Source organism: Cheilinus undulatus, linkage group 10, assembly GCF_018320785.1.
Source record: "Cheilinus undulatus linkage group 10, ASM1832078v1, whole genome shotgun sequence".
Classification (NCBI taxonomy): Eukaryota; Metazoa; Chordata; class Actinopteri; order Labriformes; family Labridae; genus Cheilinus; species Cheilinus undulatus.
In genome coordinates, this window is record NC_054874.1 from 20,225,895 (window position 1) to 20,245,160 (window position 19,266).

At 41.0% G+C, this 19,266-nt stretch overlaps 1 protein-coding gene across 1 annotated transcript in view; it reads right to left on the reverse strand.

Annotated features, from left to right (window-relative positions):
• Window positions 1–19,266, reverse strand: part of LOC121516351 (glutamate receptor 3) — a 152,759-nt gene that overhangs the window by 105,534 nt on the left and 27,959 nt on the right. Inside the window, exon 3 of the mRNA XM_041797597.1 lies at window positions 2,387–2,626. Coding sequence (XP_041653531.1) covers window positions 2,387–2,626 — 240 coding nt within the window. The remainder of the gene's footprint in view (window positions 1–2,386; window positions 2,627–19,266) is intronic.

The window sequence follows — 19,266 nt, forward strand, 5'->3', positions numbered from 1 at the left end:
GGAGATGGACTGTTGAATTATTTGCTATAAGTAATAGGTAGACCAGTGGTTCCCAAATGGTGTGTGGAGACACAGTGGTGTGCCTTGAGAGGTTGGCTTTATCTTAGGTATGCCCCGGGCAAAGAAAACAGTTAGAAAACCAGTGGGATAGACCACTGTAGCAGCTAACCAAAATGGTTGGTCAGATAGTTGTAAAAGTTAGCCCAGAGTAATGGGAAAAATGTATTATAATCACAGTTATCACAAGAAAACTGAGGTAGCTGTTGTATACTCGGTTAAAAGTACAGAATAAATGCTTGGTAGCATTTGGGAATGGGTAAAATGTTGACCAGTCAAGAATTGCTACTCTGATTGGTGGTATTATCAATGCAAACTTGAACGACACAAACCTAACTTTAACAACTTGCTTGTTACCACCGTTCACTATTTGAGTTTTCAATGCCAGTATATTCAGAGCAAAGTTAACCACAGCTATATTAATGTCTGCCCAAACCTACCTGACCAATAGAGCTAATTCTGATTCTGACTGTACTAGATAAGATCAGTGACAGGGGTCAGGAGCTTATCTGATAGGGTTGTAGTGGTATGTTTGACAAAAATAACCCTAAATAAGAGTATAACTCAACATAAATAAAACAGTTGTGTATCAGTTTTCTTTTTGCTTCGTAGCCTCCGGGTAAAAAAAAAAGCATGCACCCTTGAAGACTATTTTCCCTTGTCAGTCCTTCTGGTTTAGCCTGCAGTCAGTTTTCGTATTGCCAGGGGAGCTGCACTACCTGATAAGCAGAGGTAGAGGCTCTCTGACACATCTGTCTGCTTGATGAGCCAAGTGTCAAAGCCCCCCAAAGTGCTGGATGGAGTGCATCAATAAACGACTTTAATCCCCTCCTGGGGCCAATGTCCTCCCGCTAATAAGGGATCGTCTTACACCACTGGCAGTGAGGGAAGAGGTAAAAGTGGCTTGGCATGGGTTTCAGCACGGGGATGCACTGTACGCGGGGAATTGTCTGTACACAGGTATCAGAGTGTAAATCACACGCGCCTGCTGTTGCCTTAATTGCGGCACTGAATCGCTGTTTGGTTTCCTCCTCCTCCCTCACTCTTTCTGCCGCCCTCTGTCCCTCTCTTCTCTCAGTAAAGTCTGTTTGTCATCACTCTTTCTCTCTCAAACACCACCTCCTCTGTTTTTATGTTTAAGGCTTTTTTTTCCCCTCCTCCGCTCTGAGTCCGTCATTGCCCCAGACAGCCTCACTTGTAGGACAGAGGAGGAAAAGCACAGGGATGGGGACTGCTAGCTGGGCAGCACTGGCTATTCTGAAGGACGTGTGGGTTGCCAGCATCCGCAGGGAAGATCCAATGAGTGTTCCAGTCAGAGTGACCCTAATTAACCACGTATTATCTGCAGGCTGTGTAGAGGATTTAGGCCCTCAGCTCTGGACTCTTTTAAGGCCTGGAGACCCAAAGACAGAGGACTAAAGCACAGTACAAATTCTGCCTTAAAGGAACACAGAGGCGTGAGGCTGGACTAGAAAAAAGAGTCACACAGAGAGCAGAGGGCAGGCTGCAGAGATATGTTGCTTGAAGCATATCTGGAGGTCGAGACCTTTCTATAATGAGCAAATAAACAAAGCAAATCCAAGCTGCTGAGCTCGGTTCAGGAGGAAATTGCAGCCACAATTTTTTGGCACTAAGAAGAAGACATATTGCATCTTTGTCTGCCACTTCCTGAACATCTCCTTCCCTCCTGCACAGGTGCTGTTTGAACAAATTGAAGTTCCTGTAGGAGCAGGGGATCATTATTCTATCAGGAGATAATGAGCTCATTCTCTCATTTGACATTAGGACAAACAGAAATGAACACTTCACGGTTCTGACAGGTCGTCATACACACTACACTCTATTGTCAACAATGCAACACAATTGGGAGCTGAACAAAACCCCCTTATTGATGCAGCACAATAAGCAGCCCCCACAGGCAGGCAGGGGCTCTGATTCCTGTAGAAAACATTTCAGCTGCAGCAGCAGCAGCAGCAGTGACATACCTCGTTTCAGATGAAAGACGAGCCAATATCAACAACATGATTAAACAGAAGATTAACTGAGTCCAACCAGCCAGCTGATGAAGGAATCTAAAGGTTGTAGCTCATTTTCTAAAAGTCTAATGTGTTCTTACAAGTATTACGAGCTGCTGGAGAATGTATTTCACATTTACATAACACCAAACTACTGTATTAAATAGCCCCGCATTAACAGATCAAGCATTTACAAGGCTTTCACAAAGTATTACAGAGGAAATCTATCCCCTGCTGCCCCTGGTGTGCTGAGTTACTTTAACAGTTCCTCACTGTAACTCAAGCCCTGACTCAAGGACCTGGCTGTCACTTACCTCGGTCCGTGTCGTAGAGGTAGACAAACTTCTGCCACTTGTAGTGAGAGAGCAGGCTGAGGACAGCGCCGCGAAGGGCGGGCCGCATCTGGATGACAAACTGCACCTCGTTATCGGTGGGGTAACTGGGTGTGACAAAAGAGGTGTGCAGAGCACCACAGAACGAGGTCAAGGTGTTCATGGACTTTTTGTCGTAGAATCCGAAGATGGCGTAGACTCCACGGGAGAACTGGGAGCAAACTGCAAGGAGAACAAGAGGTCACTAGAGTTAGAGCATTACTCAGCAAAAAAAACTTGTATTTACATTCACTAATGTGAGCATCATCACTTCTTGGCAGATCAATTGGGTCACTGGGTCCTTGACTAATGACCTGCCAACTAAGGGTTTATATGACCCTGAATGACCCCCAGTGTGGTCAGCAAAGCACAAGTGCCACATAGCCAGAGGAAAATATGAATAATCATACAATTACTGTATGACAGTCAGTCCCTTCTGGATAAATATGACTAGTTCTGCGACTGTGGAGGCCCAAAATTCCTTGCTCTTTGAAAGGTTGCTTTGTTTTTAGGGGAGATGTTTGTTGTTACAAATCACGTATGACGCAAACTGTTTGTCCTTCTACATGACTCATGATCAATTTCCGGGTCAAGGTGTTGATAAAATTTGCAAAAATGCATGGAAGTAAGAAAGTATCCATGCAAAATCCAGTTCCCCACTGCATACCTAAATTTCACTGATGTTAAGCTCTGCAAATAAAAATATTCATACTATTTTTTTTGTTTGTTTGTTTTACATGGTTCTACTTGTTTCAAAAATTTTCATGATCCTCATGCAAACAAGAAAAATAATTATATATATATATATATATATATATATATATACATAAACATAATGAAAGTAATTGAATGAGGAAATGACAATTAAATAAGCAGATAAAACATTTTGGTTTCAGATATTACATAGATACTGTATGCATATGTAGTTACATGACTCTGTTTTTGTTTTTGGGTGCTGCACTTTTATCAAACTACTAATAGGAGACAGAGGTATTACCATCTCACAGAACTGATAATCCAAAAACACACCAAAAACTAGATTTATTGATATTTAATAGATGTGTTGAGGATTACAGCTTACAGCTCACAAAAATAAATAAATAAATAAATAAATAAAAAATCCACTATCTCAAAATATTACGCTATCACAAAACACCAGTCAAATATGTTGACCTCCCCTAAAATGATGCTCATTTATGCACTCAGTAACTGGTTGGGGCTATTTCTGCACAAATGACTGTATCTACTTGACGTGGCATGGAGCCAATCACTCTGTGGCACTGCTGGGGTGTTGTGAAGCCCAGGTAGCTCTGATAGCAGCCTTCAGCTCATCTGTGTAGTTGAGTCTAGTGTCTCTCATCTTCCTCTTGAAATTTCCCCAGAGATCCTCTATGAAGTTTGGGTCAGGCCAGTTGGCTGGTCAGTCAAGCACAGTTATACCATGGCCAGCAAAACCAGTTTCTAGTAGTTTTGGCTTCACTGTGGGGCGGTGCCAAGTCCTGCTGGATAAGGAAATCAGAATTTCCATACATTTCTCAGCAGGCGGAAGAATGATGTGCTCTAAAATCTCCTGGTAGATGGGTGACAGCATTGACACTGGACTTGATAAAGTACAGTGGACCAACAGAAGAAGATGACATGGCACCTCAAACCATCACTGACTGTGGAAACTGAAAACACTGGACTTCAAGCAACTTGGATTCTGTGCCTCTTCAATCTTCCTCCAGACTCTGTGAACTTAATTTCCTAATGAAATTCAAAATTTAGTTCACCTAAAATCAGGACTTGGGATTACTGAGCAGTGGTCCAGTTCTTTGTGCCCGTAGTCCAGGTGAGACGCAGATAACGTTGTCTGTGGTTCAGGATTGGCTTGACACTAGGAACATGACACTTGTAGTCAATTTCCTGGATCTGTCTGTGCGATGGCTCTTGATTGCTGACTAAGTTCTTGAATCTGCTTCATTTGACAGTCCTCTGTAGGCTGAGCTCATCCCTGTTGCTTTTGTAGCTTTTCTTACCACACCTCTTCCTCCCAGTCATCTTTCTACGAACATGCTTTGATACACCCTCTGAGACCAGCCTGCCTTTTCAGCAGTGACTTTCTGTGGCTTACCCTCCTCATGAAAAATGGTAAAGATTGTCTTTTAAACAATATAGCCAGGTCAGCAGTCTTCCCCATGACTGTGGTTGTGTGTACTGAACCAGGGTGAGAGAATGAAGGCTCAGGAAACCTTTGTGAATTTGACTTTTCCACTAAATTCTAATATTTTGAGATAAAGAGTAAAAAGATTAAAACAAAACAAATATTGAAATATTTAATTTAGTATAAGATGAATCTGGAATTTATAAAATTTAACTTTCTAAAGTAAATCAAAGGAAAAACATGAACTTTTAAATGATATCCTATTTTTTAGGTGCACATATATAAGGGACATTATGGCAAGGGAAGGAAACAGAGTCTTAAGGGTTCTGAGGACTTAAAGTCAGGATTTAGGCTGAATCCCAATTTTTCCCTTAACCCTCAATCTTACCCTCAGTCTTAACTCGCCCCTCAAAACCAACTGTAAGGGCCATGTCAGGACTTAGAAATGTGACACCCCTTAATAGCAGTTACGATTTCAGACTGTAGAGGGCAATAATGTGTCAAAACTGCATAGTCTGTCAATTCAAGGAGAAGAAGAAGAACAAGACCGCACGGTTACGGGCTTATGATCGAAAAATTAAAGTAAATGCTACGCTAAAAAAAGGCAAATAATCCATAAATAATATTAAACTAAGATATTGGAGTGGAGTAATTTTTAGATCTCTATTATAAAAGAAATACTTACATTTGTAGCTCAATTTCTACCCCGCATTCGCCGCCATCTTTCTTTGAGTGATAACCCTCAATACCAAGGGAGCTCCAGGAACATTTTAAATTTGAGGGAGATAAAGCCCTCAAACTCGCCCCTCAACTCAGCTCTCGGGAGAATTGGGACAGCCCTCACACTTTGTGGGAACATGCATTTTGAGACTGAGGGTTAAGATTGAAGGGGGAGAATTGGGATTCAGCCATAATGTCCTCTGAGGGTTGTATTTAAATAAAGATGAAACTATAAATGGTTGACCATCACATGGTGAAGTAACAAATCAAATTTCATTATTTGAATTTGGATCTGAAAATGGGAATGTGTCTTTATGCACAACCCACAAAATGACAGCATGCATTGCTTCTGGATGACAGCAGATCTGGTCATTTAAAGCCTGCGAAGTGGCAGGATGGCAAAAATCCCAACAACATCCATAAAAGCAGTTCTCTGTGAGCTGGTGTTGGCAGGAAAGTGGCAGCCATAGGATAGAAACGTCACAGCATTCACTGAAGGTCTCCAGCTCCCACCAGGAGCTCCCACCAGTTATCACTTGGCTCACTGGACTCAGTGCAGCATTCAGAGCCAGTGAACACCACCTCCGCCTGTCACTGCCTCTGTTACCTCCAACAAAAGAGTTGAGAAATATAACTCTTTTCCTCTAGAGAGGAGTGAGTTTAATTTCTAATGACCTTTCACTCAGAATAATTGGTTTTTTGAATGTGGGGATGTCTGTCAGATTTATATTCAGTTTTGTTGCAGAGCTTTGATTAAAAAATGAGATCTAATGAGGTCAAAATCTAATCAAAAAAAGCAAAAATTGTGTTACATAGAGATAAAAAGATAACATTTTTTCAAGGTTGGCCCAGAGGATAAAAAAACCCCTTTAACAAGCTGCACAAAACTGTTGAGTAAAATGTTTATCTGAAGTCAAAGGTAGGAAGAAATACAGCATTAAACAGCAGAATGAATGTTTTTACTGTAACAAATCTGCAACTGACACATTTGGGAATGAAGATCTCAGCGATACAAGTGGTTACTTTTTATCAGAGTGTGCATCAGATGACAAATAATAATAATAATAAAAAAAAACCTTCCATTTGTTTGTGTATTCATCATGCACTCTAGTGGGATGGCACAAATTGTCAGACAGGAGCCACTTCCCTTCAGTCACGAGCCATTAATGTGTAAACCAACATTGGGAGCTACAGATGTGTGTTTTGCCTTTCCTACCCTATCATGAATGGCTGATCACTTATTCTGATTGACTCTCAAGTGTTTCCACTGGGTAATCAAGCATTCTTAACGTCCGTAAATACTCTGAATATTACAACACAATGCTTGGATTACAGGAGAGACGGCTCCATACAGTTTTATGTAAAGGCCTCACTAACTAAGTGACCATGCAAGAGGGAGACTAGTTAGAAAGGCAACCAAGACACCTACGACTACTCTAAAGGAGTTACAAGCTTCAGCAGCTGAGATGGGCGAGACTCAGCATACAACAACCTGGGTGCTTCACCAGTCAAAGCTTCATGGGAGAGTGGCAAAGAGAAAGCCACTGTTAAAGAAAACTCATATTTAATCTCGACTAGAGTTCACTAAAAGGCATGTGGGAGACTCTATGGTGAAGTGAAAGACAGTTCTTTGGCCTGATGAGACCAAAGTGTTGCCCTTGGCCACTGGACAAGACGCTTTGATTGGCACTGCACATCACCATTAACGTATCATCCCCATTTTGAAGAATGGTGGTGGCAGCATCATGCTGTGGGGATGCTTTTCAGCAGCCGACCCTGGAAGACTTATAAAGGCAGAGGGTAAAACAAAACAAGCTCTGCTCTTGATGGGAGAGTGGATAAGAGAAAGCCATTGTTAAAGAAAAGTCATATTAAATCTCAACTAGAGTTCAATAAAAGGTATGTGGGAGACTCCACGGTCAGGTGGAAGAAAGTTCTTTGGTCTGATGAGTCCAAAATGGGGCTTGTTTGGCAGATGCAAACACTGCATATCATCTAAAACCACTACTACTGTGAAGCATGGTGGTGGCAGCATCATGCTGTGGGGATACTTCTCAGCAGCCGACCTGTTCTGGAGTGGCCGAGTCAAAGCCCATACCTTTGTCAGATAGGGAGTTTGTGGTTGGACTTGAAAAGGGCTGTTCACGCCTGATCCCCATGCAACCTGAGCATTGTGCTGTTGTAGATTGTAAATGATTGAGCCCTTCATGCGTCCTCCCTTTATACCTTATCTGGTTCTATCATCAGTTACCAGTAACCTAATGACTCCGGATTGTTTCAAGTAGTGCCTTGCTTCTGAATGTGTTCTATACATGGGGATATGCCCATCATCATATTAAACAATTCTACAGTGAATACAAACCTACACTGTGAAGAAAACATGGCAGGGCTCACATACTTGCCTCTTAAACACAATTGCCCCATAAATAAGAGATCTAGTCACTGTCTGGATTTTCTTCATCCTTTTTAATTCTATTCCCTCCCTATCAGTCTGGCCACAGACACCTCTCCCAAGGTGTAAGCATCCATTCTCAGCAACAAATACGCACACACAAACAGAGAAAGGAAGCAAGGCCACACATGCACGGATGCAGAAAATCAAGCGTGCACAAACGCACACACAAACACACAGCACTGCTTCCTGATAAGTGAATCAACAGATGGACAGCAGTATTGTGGCTAAGTGCTGCAGGGTGAGTGCTGCAATCTCCCACACTGAATAGGAGCCAGTAGGAGTTCCAGCCCTCATCGAGGCCCAGTTTTTTCGCTGCACTCTCTCTTAATTTGGGCCAGTACTGACACAGAACCTGTCCTGGGGGAGCAGATCTGGCAGCCTCTTTCTCTCCGCTCAGCTGTCCTCTGCTTATTAGGTTCAGCTATGAGCTTCAATAACAGCTATGTCCACACAAGCCTTCTATCTCTCCCTCTGCATTGAATGTTCGTTGTGCCCCCTTTGGTCATACAAGTTTCTGTGTTGCGACCTTTTCAGGGTCGCTAGCTTGTTGCAGGGGGACAGTTTGCATTCAGCAGGGATCCCATGAGCTTAAAACCGGCCTGGTTGTGTTTTTGGGGCATCAGATCTGCCAGACTCCTTAATCACTTATCCACACACACAAGTAAATAGCATCAGCTTTTTCAGATGCCCTTAGCAGACATACTGTTAATGCTGCTGTCCTGTAAGAACTAGTCAAGTTTTGCAAAATTGGAACATATGTCTTATCTCGGGTTCCTTTGCTTTGCATTTCTGGTGAATTGTTGTTTTTAATGGGAGACAAATATGCACCATGAGTGAAGTTATCCACTGAGTTAGAGGTCAGGCGTAGGTGCTCCCAAAAGACGCATATTGCCTTGCTCTGAGGCCGACTCTCTGCTTTGTTCTTTCCAGAACAGACCAGCCTTGGCACAGATTTTCAAGAGTTTCTCCACCCTTATTGGGTGAGACTTATTCTGACAGAGATTGAGGTGGCAAGACATGATGGAAAAATAACACAGCAGATGAAACAACAGACCCCGCTTTTCAGTGCTTTTGTATGAATGTTTAATTTGTACCAATCCTGCGTTTACAGCATCAAAAAAAGAGCTAGAAGGGCCTACTGGTGAGAAGAAAGCATAAAGGTGCTTGGTAAGTTGGGAATTTTTGCTTATGTGACATCAATTATTGTTACAATTTTAGGGTGGGACCAGAGGAGGCCAGTCAAATTTCTGGGGGGGAGGGTGATTGCACCCCTGGCCAACCTCCTGGACACACCCCTGCCACCACAAAAGCCACACTCTCTGTGCACAATTATCCATCCACCTGTACCCTGTGTGGCTTTTCAAGATTTATATTTCCAACCATTTGCATGCTTTTACCATAAATAGAGTGGACCACACTCAGTGTAACTCTACATACATTTAATAGAAGCAGTGTTATTGATTTTTATTGCAGTGCCATACACTGAGCTGTGCACAAACATCCTGTTTTCTCTCTCATAACCACTATCAACCCTCCTCCATGGTCATAGGCTAACAAGCTACAGTGCACAAGGAGGTTTTGTGGGATTCTGACAGTGTTTACTAGCAGTAGATTGAAGAGATTTCACCAGAGCTCTGGGAACTTTTAGGAGGAGCTAGCTGTGCTGTTCATCATGACTGATTAAGCAAATGCGTCATCTCGTTTGTAAAAATGTCTCCTCCATCAGGAGGCTAAAGAGCTACAGTGTAAAAAAAAGAAGTGCTTTGAGAGAAAAGCGAAGCAATTTGTTATTTCATCTTGGTGCAAATGGAGGAAACAAAGAAGTTTTGTCTCTTTTCACAAACAGCCAGCACCACCTGTGAGTTCATTTTTGAATCTATGACTTTCAATCCAACATTTCAATTTTAGATTGTTGTAACTTTCTTATTATTCCACCCTATTGTTACAGGCTTCACCAATTTGCTATCTTGCTAATTTGAGGTGCATGTAAATTAAAATTTTAATGAACTCTAATTCTATCAGTCAAGGCAAGACAGCAGAACAAATGAGCAGAGCAGATTCACCGGCATGTTTATTAATAGGAAATAGCAAACAAAAGAGTGATCAGGAGGAATATTTGAAACCAAGTGAAGGTGAGGAATATGAAAGTGACCGTCTATGGAAAGAACTGAGGCAAGATTTGAGCGCTGCGACTTGAACCAAAGGACTGTATCTGCAATTTTCAACCTTTGTGTCAAGTTTATTGTGAAAAAGCCAAACTCACATTATGGTTTCTTTCTAGACTGTTCTTCATACTTAATACACTAAAGACGTTTAATTTTATAGGTACAATATGTAGAATTTTTGCACTCGAATGTCTATGAGAGCATTTTTCCTTTTATTTCCCAGTCTCTGAGTTAAACATAGTAATCCAGTGAGCAAATATGTGTGCATTTGCTGCATGCCTCTGCATGAAATGACTTTCCATCTGAAAATTTTCTTTATTTTCTGTCTCACTCTGTCATTGTGGTGTTGTGATCTAAGTGCAAAGCCACTGATGTGCCTGTGGCAAAACACATGTGAGTGCATTTTAGTGCCTGCATATACAAATTATCAGTGGATTTGTTGCAAAAGAGGAGCAATTAGCAAGCACAAATCTCATGCTAAACTCAGCACTATCAGTGCTATGCGAAAAGTCTTAGAAGGTCTATCCCCCAGTTTTTATGAGACACTGGGGGCTCTTTCAGCCAACCTCTAGTGGACACTCAAGCGAAATCAAGCGTGTGGCGCTAGTTTGGCCAGGGTGCAGAATTGAGCGCTGCCATATATTGAGATCAGCTGATGTCATGCAAGCCCTCATCAGCTGTCAGCCAGCTGATATGGTCCAAGCTCGTATTGGCTAATTGCATTCATAGTGCCATAGGCTATTTAAAGTGGTCTAGCTTGGCTATACTTTGCTGCTCCCTCTGCAAGCTGCTTTCTGCAACCCTCCTCCACCCCAGCTCCTCTTCTCTGCTATATCTGACTTAATATCATTCTGATGTCACTGAAGCCTGCTCCACTCTGGGTTTTTTGCTGCTTCTCTCCCTGCCACAGGCTTTCCTTGCCGCCACAGGAGGAGCAGGAATGTGTGCTGTTCCTGCTTGATACATAGGCTTGAAGGAGGGCAGGGTGACCCCAGAACAGCCACAGCGCCAAAAAAAAAAACCCAGCAATAAGAGCAAAATACATAACTGTGAATAAAGAGAAAAAATTATTACTAAAAATCATGTGTTGGATTCGCCACAGCATACCCCTGTTGACTTTTGTATGGCTGCCCTTGTGAATTGATTTTCTACAAAGCATTGGGGAAATTTTTGTGACGGTCTTGATTTCTGAGGTGCTGAAATCCTCAGTGATTTAATAACTTTTATTTTGAGTGTTGATTTAACTCTGTTGAAGAGTTGGCACCTTAACACTAATTGTCATTACTGACTCTTTCAATTGTTAAAATGGATTTATTTACACAAAAAAATGTTACTTTAGCTCAACACTTTTTTGTGCAATTTTGGTGTATCATTTTACACTACTAAAGTGTAATCTTCATATTAACACTGTAAGGTGTAAATACTCACGTAATGAATTACTATATGAATCTGAAAATATTGTAGAAATAATGATTTTGACACAACACTTTATTCTGCCCTTAAACTTGGGGGTTAATTTGAAGATTTTACAACTTCAATTACATGATACATTCCAATTTTCTTTTCATGATTAGTAAAGATCACCATTAAATTGGACACCTGTGGCAAAGTCAGGTGTTTAACAGTAGGGATGGACCAAAGAGGCAAATGTTGAGTTGGGAAACACCCTCAATGAGAATCTGTACACCAGCCTTTCCTGTAGACCAGCCCTTGCCACAGGAACTCAGTAGATAACTTCACTCATGGTGCAGAAGTATCTAACATCAAAAACAACAATAAACCACCAAAAACATGTGCAAAGGGACCCCTGTGGTGCACAGCAGAGAGCATCTAAACACATTTTAACACATATAAATACATCTTAAACACATTTAAACACTCAGCCTAAGGGAATGATGGGAACAATCTGCCCCCAAGATTCTTAACGGAATCAGGTTAACACTGTGAACTTACTCCAATGTGGGAGGCCGTTTAACTCTGAATAGAGTTTCAAAGACACTATAAGAGTTCAAATGAACTCTGACATGTTTAAAACTGAGATTTCAACACTCTAATTTTTGCTGTGTGTGAGCTGAGTTACCCTTATGTCACACTCTTAAAAGGTTACAGTTGGATGTCTAAAGAGAAAGCCATAAACCAAGTCAAACTTTAGAACAGGGTCACTGACCAGTCATCATTTTACCAGTCAAGGGCTAAAACCTTTAACTACAGATATGAATATATTCACACACTTCTTCTCTCCTCTTCTCCATCCTCATCCCTATATTTGACCTCTTCTTTTGTTGTCTGTCTTTGTCCTCAGCCATCTGGTCATCCCCTTAAGCATACATCCTCCTCAAGCATGGCTGTATCTCTCTTCACCTGACTGCCTCTTCTTTACCCCTCTCAGATTGTTTCCCCATAATATCCCACCGCTTCATCAGTGGAGCATAGATTGATCTTTCAGTCTGGAAAAAAAAAAATCCAGAGGAGAGATGGCTTTGTTAGAGGTACGGCTCAACCGCATCTTTGCTAGTAATTAAATTTTAAAAATATTGTACTGAAGGTGGAAATAATGCGACTGAGTCTGTCGCTGGCTCGGCAGATATAACACATCAGTTACTATGATTCAATGATTCTGTGAGTGTCACCTTGAAGTTCAATAATGCTAATTTACTCACAAGTCCTGGGACAGCCATGTGCATATACACAGGGTCATTAAAGGAGGCTGCATGAGGCCTGAGTGGTAAACAACACAAAGATAATTCTGTCTTGTCTGCCCCTTTCTCTCTTTCCGTCCTCTCCAATCTCATTTCTTCCTGCTTTTTTTCCCCTCCTCTGCAGCTAACAGAGCCTCCGCCCCCCCCTCCTCCTCCTCCTCCTCCATCCTGCTGCAGGGAACCATGCATCCCATCTCCAGTTCACTGGTCAAACACACACACTGTGCCGCCCTCATTCCCTTCTATAATCAGGACACTTGGCTGTGCTATGGGGATGTTACATTTCTGATGCATCACTTGAGATGGCTGGCCTGGAATGCTCGTTCAGAGGGATATGTGCTATCCTGCAGGCATGCTGGGATAATTCATAACGAATAAAAAAAAACCTTTTTATGCCCTGCACTGTTTGGACTTCCATGTTGTTCTGTGGCCCATGAGCCAGAGCTTTGCACAGCCTTGGGAAGGGGGTCGTGAACATTAAATGTCAACGATGATTGTATCTCTTAAGCTGTTTTACTCGTCTTTTATCCTTCCACTAAACCCACACTCTCTTTCTCTCTGGCTCTGTTGTTTCTCCTCTCAGCCTCGTGACCACCATTTCCCCGCCTGCCTGGGTCTCCGTCTCCTTCTCCCTCTGGTCCTCATAGTAGCTCCTCGTCCCGGTGCTACCCCCTCCTCCTCCTCCTTCTTTTCCATCTCTTCCCCTTCCACCAGCCCACATCAGGACCAGCCTCCTCTCTGAATAAGGGAAGCTGTCACAGGGAGATAGCTGGTAAGTACCCTGGGGGAATGCATCAGCTCTTGTCATATAGAGATGTGAAGTGCTTCAAACTGTTAACTCAAACGGGAGACCCAGATTCAAAAAAGGCTCGGCTGAGACGCTGCCATGAAGCGTTCAAAAGAAGCTGTTACTAGTCTTTCCATGTAAACATCTATTTACACTTCAAATTAACTCCTGGGTTAAAAGTCAGCTTTATGCAGGAATCAGGCAAAAAAAGCACATTTACTACCCACAGCAGTTAGCATTACAGCACTGCTGCTGTTTTATTTTATTTGTTATTGTACCTGATATCACTAACTCTTTAACTGATATAAGTGTTAAAAATGATTTTAGTATTATAGTGACTTTATTTTCTTTTTTTGGGCAGGATTTTTATACCTTTGAACGATAGTAGAGTTGTGAACAAGTATACTGCCCTGTTTTTTTTTTGTTTTGTTTTGTTTTGTTTTTTTGCATATTTGTCACACTTAAATCTTTCAGCTCACCAAACAAATTTCAACATTAAACAACGATAAACCGAAGTATCTCAGACCTGTTGATTCAAGAAATCACTTAAATGGAACCTGTCTGACAAAAATCTCAAAAAGCAACCCATCATGCAACAACCTAAAGTAATTCAAGACATGTATCAGCCTGGAAAGGGTTTCAAAGCTATTTCTAAGGCTTTGGAACTCCAGGAAACCATGGGGAGAGCCATTATCCACAAATGGAGAACATCTAGAACGGTGGTGAACCTTCTCAGGAGTGGCCGGCCAACCGAAATTACTCCAAGAGTGAATCAATGACTGTGTTTACATGGACTGTAATATCCTGGTTATGAGTCATATCCCAGTTATGATCATATTTAGGATACTGTGTACTGTGTTATTCATATCCCTGTATACATGCAAAACACTAGCGTCCCTGTTTCTGATAATCTTATCTGCACAGGCATCTGTGATGTGTGAGTAAAAAAGATCACTGTAAATAATCATGGGCTTAACACTATTAAATGTCAACATCATGTTGAAGCTATGGTGGTCACCTCATTCCAACAGCACTCTAATCTGAAGGAATATGAGGTAATTATCATCATAATCAATAACTTAGAAAGTTTAGTCAAGACTCCAACAACAAGCTCAGCAATGCTGCAAGTAAATCATTCACAAAATAACTGACCTGGAAACAGCTTCAAAATAAAATCATTATTCGAAATGCGGGTACCGTAAGGTTTTACTTTGAAATCAAACCACAAGAGTTAATGTTTCTACATTTCAGGCCCTGGAGCACATCGACAGACCAAAGCTGAGGGCACACTACAGGATTTTTTCTGCCAGATTAGTTGGGCAAAGTCTGCACCAGATCGCACTAGTCGGGAGCAGTCGGCATGGCTAGATGGCCCAAAAATCTGTTAGAGTGTGAGAGGAACAGACCGGACCTGACTTCAGTCACAGTCAAACATGTTTGAATTTTTGAGCTGAATCTAGATGCAATCATGCAGTGTAAACTGATTATCGACCCAACTGCAAACATGTGTTATCAACAGCCAATTAAAAAGAGAGGTTGGGACACAGGAAACAGCGCCAGGAGACAATGGAAAGTAGCAGGAATATCAAAACAATGATGGCAAACAGTGAGAAAGGGAGAGTGGTGACACAGCAAACCTGGACCACCTGGAGTTCGCTGCGTTCAGTTGGCTCTAGTTGGTTCGATAGATTATGTCGTCTGTGATCCCTCATCAGGTGCAGTTGTTCAGTGTGAGATCGTCTTTCAGTCATCATTAACGATGTTCCAATACCACTTTTTCCTTCCTGATACCAATTCTAATACCAGAGCATTAACATCAGTCCAAACAGAGTACTGATCCCATACCAGTGCAAACTCCGATCCAAATCAATGTTCAAGCTACGCTTTTATTTTGAAGTCCCCCCTGCATGAAATCAGAACAACCCTAGTCATCAAACAAAAATGTCCTGAAATCAGTCTGTTAGTGTGTACTTCTAGCTTGTAAAGACTGTGAAAGTTGTGTAGTGTACCCCTGTGCCATTTATCCAGCTAACGCTGACAGACCTCTAACTCTCTGTAATTCATAGCGTGAGCGATTAATTTCCATCTGCACAGTAAGCTACGCTCACGGTTCAGTTCACTGTCCAGCTAAATATGAGCGCATTTAGACGCAACACTATAGTCAGCTCAGACTGATCTGCTGCAGCCTGAGTCACTGACTCTGACTGGACAGAAGCAGCCCACCTGTCCCTCTAGCACACATCCACAATGTACACAATATATACATTATATACTTGTATTCATATTTAATGTAAATATGGATGTAAGTGTAAAGTAATTCACAGCCCAGCCAGTACTCTCTTGGTGTTTCACTGACTAATGGAGGCTCTAAAGGGCTGAGAAAATGTCATATGCAGAGAGTCTAGTTTTCAGCTCTTTAGCATTGATCATCTATCACAATTCAGTCATTTGTAAAACAAAAAACATTCTGAAATGTTAGGCTTGATTATTATTTTGTTGTCATTCATGACTGTCAGTAAAGAGTCTTTTGTTTTTAGAGTATTTATACGACTAAAGAGGAAATATCTAGATGCTGTTTTGGGCTTCGAGTAATTGCTTTGAGTTGTTTTCACAATTTTGTTCATGCGTTCAACCGTAAGCTGTAAAAATAATTGGCAGACTAATCGATGATAAAATAAATAAATAAATAAATAAACATGAGTGTTTTCCTAAATTGGATGCAAAGAAAAGGTTCAGGAGTGTGTTTTGTAAGAATAAAAATGCATTAAAAATAAAACATCAAGGACATGCACGAGGAGTAAGGCTGGAATAAACAGGACTTTGTTTGTTTGAAGGAAAATGTCAATAATCTTCTTTGATAATCTCAAGCAAAGAAGCTGTTTAAGTGGCGATAACATTAAATGCCCCTTTTTGATGACCTCCAAATTTCTCTTCACTCTGCCAGTTTTGGGAATCCCCCACTGCTAAAAACCTCAGCTGCTGTTTGGACAGAAAATAGTGCAAGCAAATCCTCTGGGGAGTTCAGAGGTACATTGGTGTGTGGATGTGTGTGTCCCTGCATGTACTAGTGTGTTTGACTGTTAGAGTGCATGATGGATGAGAGGGGATAAAGAGCCTGGCCTGTAGATGCTGTGTCACTGGGACCTGTTAGCCCAGAGCTCGCCCACCAACAGATAGGCATCATCCGCTCCTGTTAGATGACCTTCAATCATGTTATGGTTCATCATTTTACACATAATATATATACTGGTGACCAAATAAACCTTTATATAAAGATTTAGATCTTGTTCCATAGTGCTAAAACAGAAAAAAAATAGATCTGATAACAGAAAATTGATGTTTTATTGTAGTTATCCAGTGTAAACAACCTCAGATAGTGAACAGCCAACACATTTCTTTCTTGGCCAGATACCCGAGTAAAAGTCACATCAAATAGGGTTACTTGCCAGTAACTTTTATGGCTCAAATTAATGTTTCTCAGGAGGGGGCAGTGGGCTTAACAGCTGCTGGTAATGCTGCCTCTACACAAGGGGGAAGCATATAAATTTCTGTTTTACCATTGCCGGAAAGGTTGGAGGAAAGCCTTTCTCACATAAAAATCACACATGTGAGTTGTTCAAATCCTGTTTCATCATGAGAAGCTGAAATTGCTTTTATTTTAATTTGATCAATTTGTTACCTAACACCTAAAGCCCACTTACTGGCATTAAGTGAACTTTAATTTTAGGAGTTTTTAGCTGGTTACAAAATGGATTTAATCAATACTGATGCCTCTGTATACCCAACAAAAGCAACAGAGACCATTAGAGACAGGATTGACTTTTCTAAAATGTTCTGTTTTATTGCCTGTTTGTATTGCCACTGGGTTGGTGTCACAATAAGCGGCTAACAGCACCCTGCAGATCAGCTTTTCTTCTTACTTCTCACACAGAAGATGGACATCAGAGTGATATGTTTGACAGCTAAAACACAATAGGAAGATTTTATGCACAACTGAATACTAGTGATATGTTCAAGCAAATTTAAAGGTCACATATGCAAAATATATTTCAGGAAATGTGTGCTAAAACAAGACATTCTCAGATTTTCGCCTCATGACCTCGTGTAGGGAGTTAGCACCGCCCCCAGGTTTGGTTGGCCCTCCCCACTTGGAAGAAAGTTCCTCCTCTCAGCCGACAGATGTGGGCAACCACATCCATTTCCTGAGAGGGATGTAATAAGGGGCGGAGTCAGACAGCTTATTAACATTTAAAACTACAGACACAGAAACAGCTCGTTCTAAGCAGGGCTGAAACAGAGGTTTTTTTAGTCGTTCAAAAATCCAATACTGGAGTGTTTTTTCAGCAACAAACTTCACAGGCATGTTTTGGGGACCTGTGAGACCAAAATAAACGTGTCTTAAAAGGTTAAAATATGTTCCCTTTAAATTACCTCTGCCTACATGCATGAAATAGCATTGTTAATATGACTCAGTTGTTGCTAACATAACGTCGTTTCCTTGCAGTCTGTTCACTCGTCTGCCATGTGTAATCAAGATGTTGAAAAATGAAGCAAATGTGAAAGCTCAGTTTCTCAAGCGTCCATTTAGGAATGGTTTAAACGTAGCTTCCTTAGAGCTCTCGGTTATTTTCTAACCATTGTGTCTTGTTGGGACTTTTTGTCTTAAAAAGCTTGTAAAAAATAAACCCTGTGTGGCATAGTTAAGCTCTAACCATCCTTTTTTTCCAGTACAACCTGGGCTTTAATAATATGCATGGTGCAGCAATGTCACTTTAATTCTTAAAAAGTTATGGGACTATAAAGACAAAAAATAAATAAATAAATAAAAAGGAATTAAAATCCAAAGATTTTAATGTATCAAACACTGTCAACATTAATTACTAAGGACTGATTGGAACAAACTTATTTACATTTTTTACAAAAAAAAAAAAAAAAAACTAACAGCCTTCTCATGTCTATTTCTCTCTTTTATGAGTCAATCAGACTTTTTCTTTAGTTTCCATATTGGCCAAATTAGTTCCATGATTGTGTGACACACTGACTACAGGTGATATAGGGGAGTACCGGCACTTCTGTCTGTATTAATCCTTGTATCGGCTAATATTAATTTGTAAATATTCACATTTGGGATATCAGCAAAAATCGCATGTCATGCATCCCTATAACCAAAGAAACAAACTACATGGACTATAGCTTTGAGAAAAGCTCCAGAGGTATACCATACCCATGTCAGCCCAGGATGAATTGAAGGGAAGGATCAGCAAAGTGGTGCAGTGACTGCAGCACACAGTGCAGACAACAGTCTGAACCTCTCTGGTTATGAATGGTTGTTCAGCAGCTTCAGATTGAACTATGCTCACATTTTTTCCATGTTTGAAAAATGAACTGATCTCTTCATTGTTCACCAAAAATATGAACTCACTCAATGAACACAATTATTTGGTGTGCTCATGCACTACAACAGGGCTATTCAACTACAAATTTAACTGGGCCAAATTTTAAATTCAAGAAATGTAGCTGGGCCAGACATGTTCAGCGCCCAGTAAGCATCTGGAAATGTCCCATTTCGAACCAATACAGATCAATTTGATGAAAAATATTCACTTTTCATTCAGTCTCCCTTTTAAATTTGGCAGCATGACAAAAGCACATCAAAAAGCGCATAACAGCACAACAACATAGATGTTTTTTGAACATAACCTGAGGTAGTAGAAATGTTGCTTTCACTTGAAATAAACAAAATAAATAGAATTAAAAAATAAAATTAAACTCTGCAAATAATAATTTTGGCAAATCTTACCTAAGCACATCTTCAAGTGCATAAAAACTAAATTTGCACAGTTGTAGCTACAGT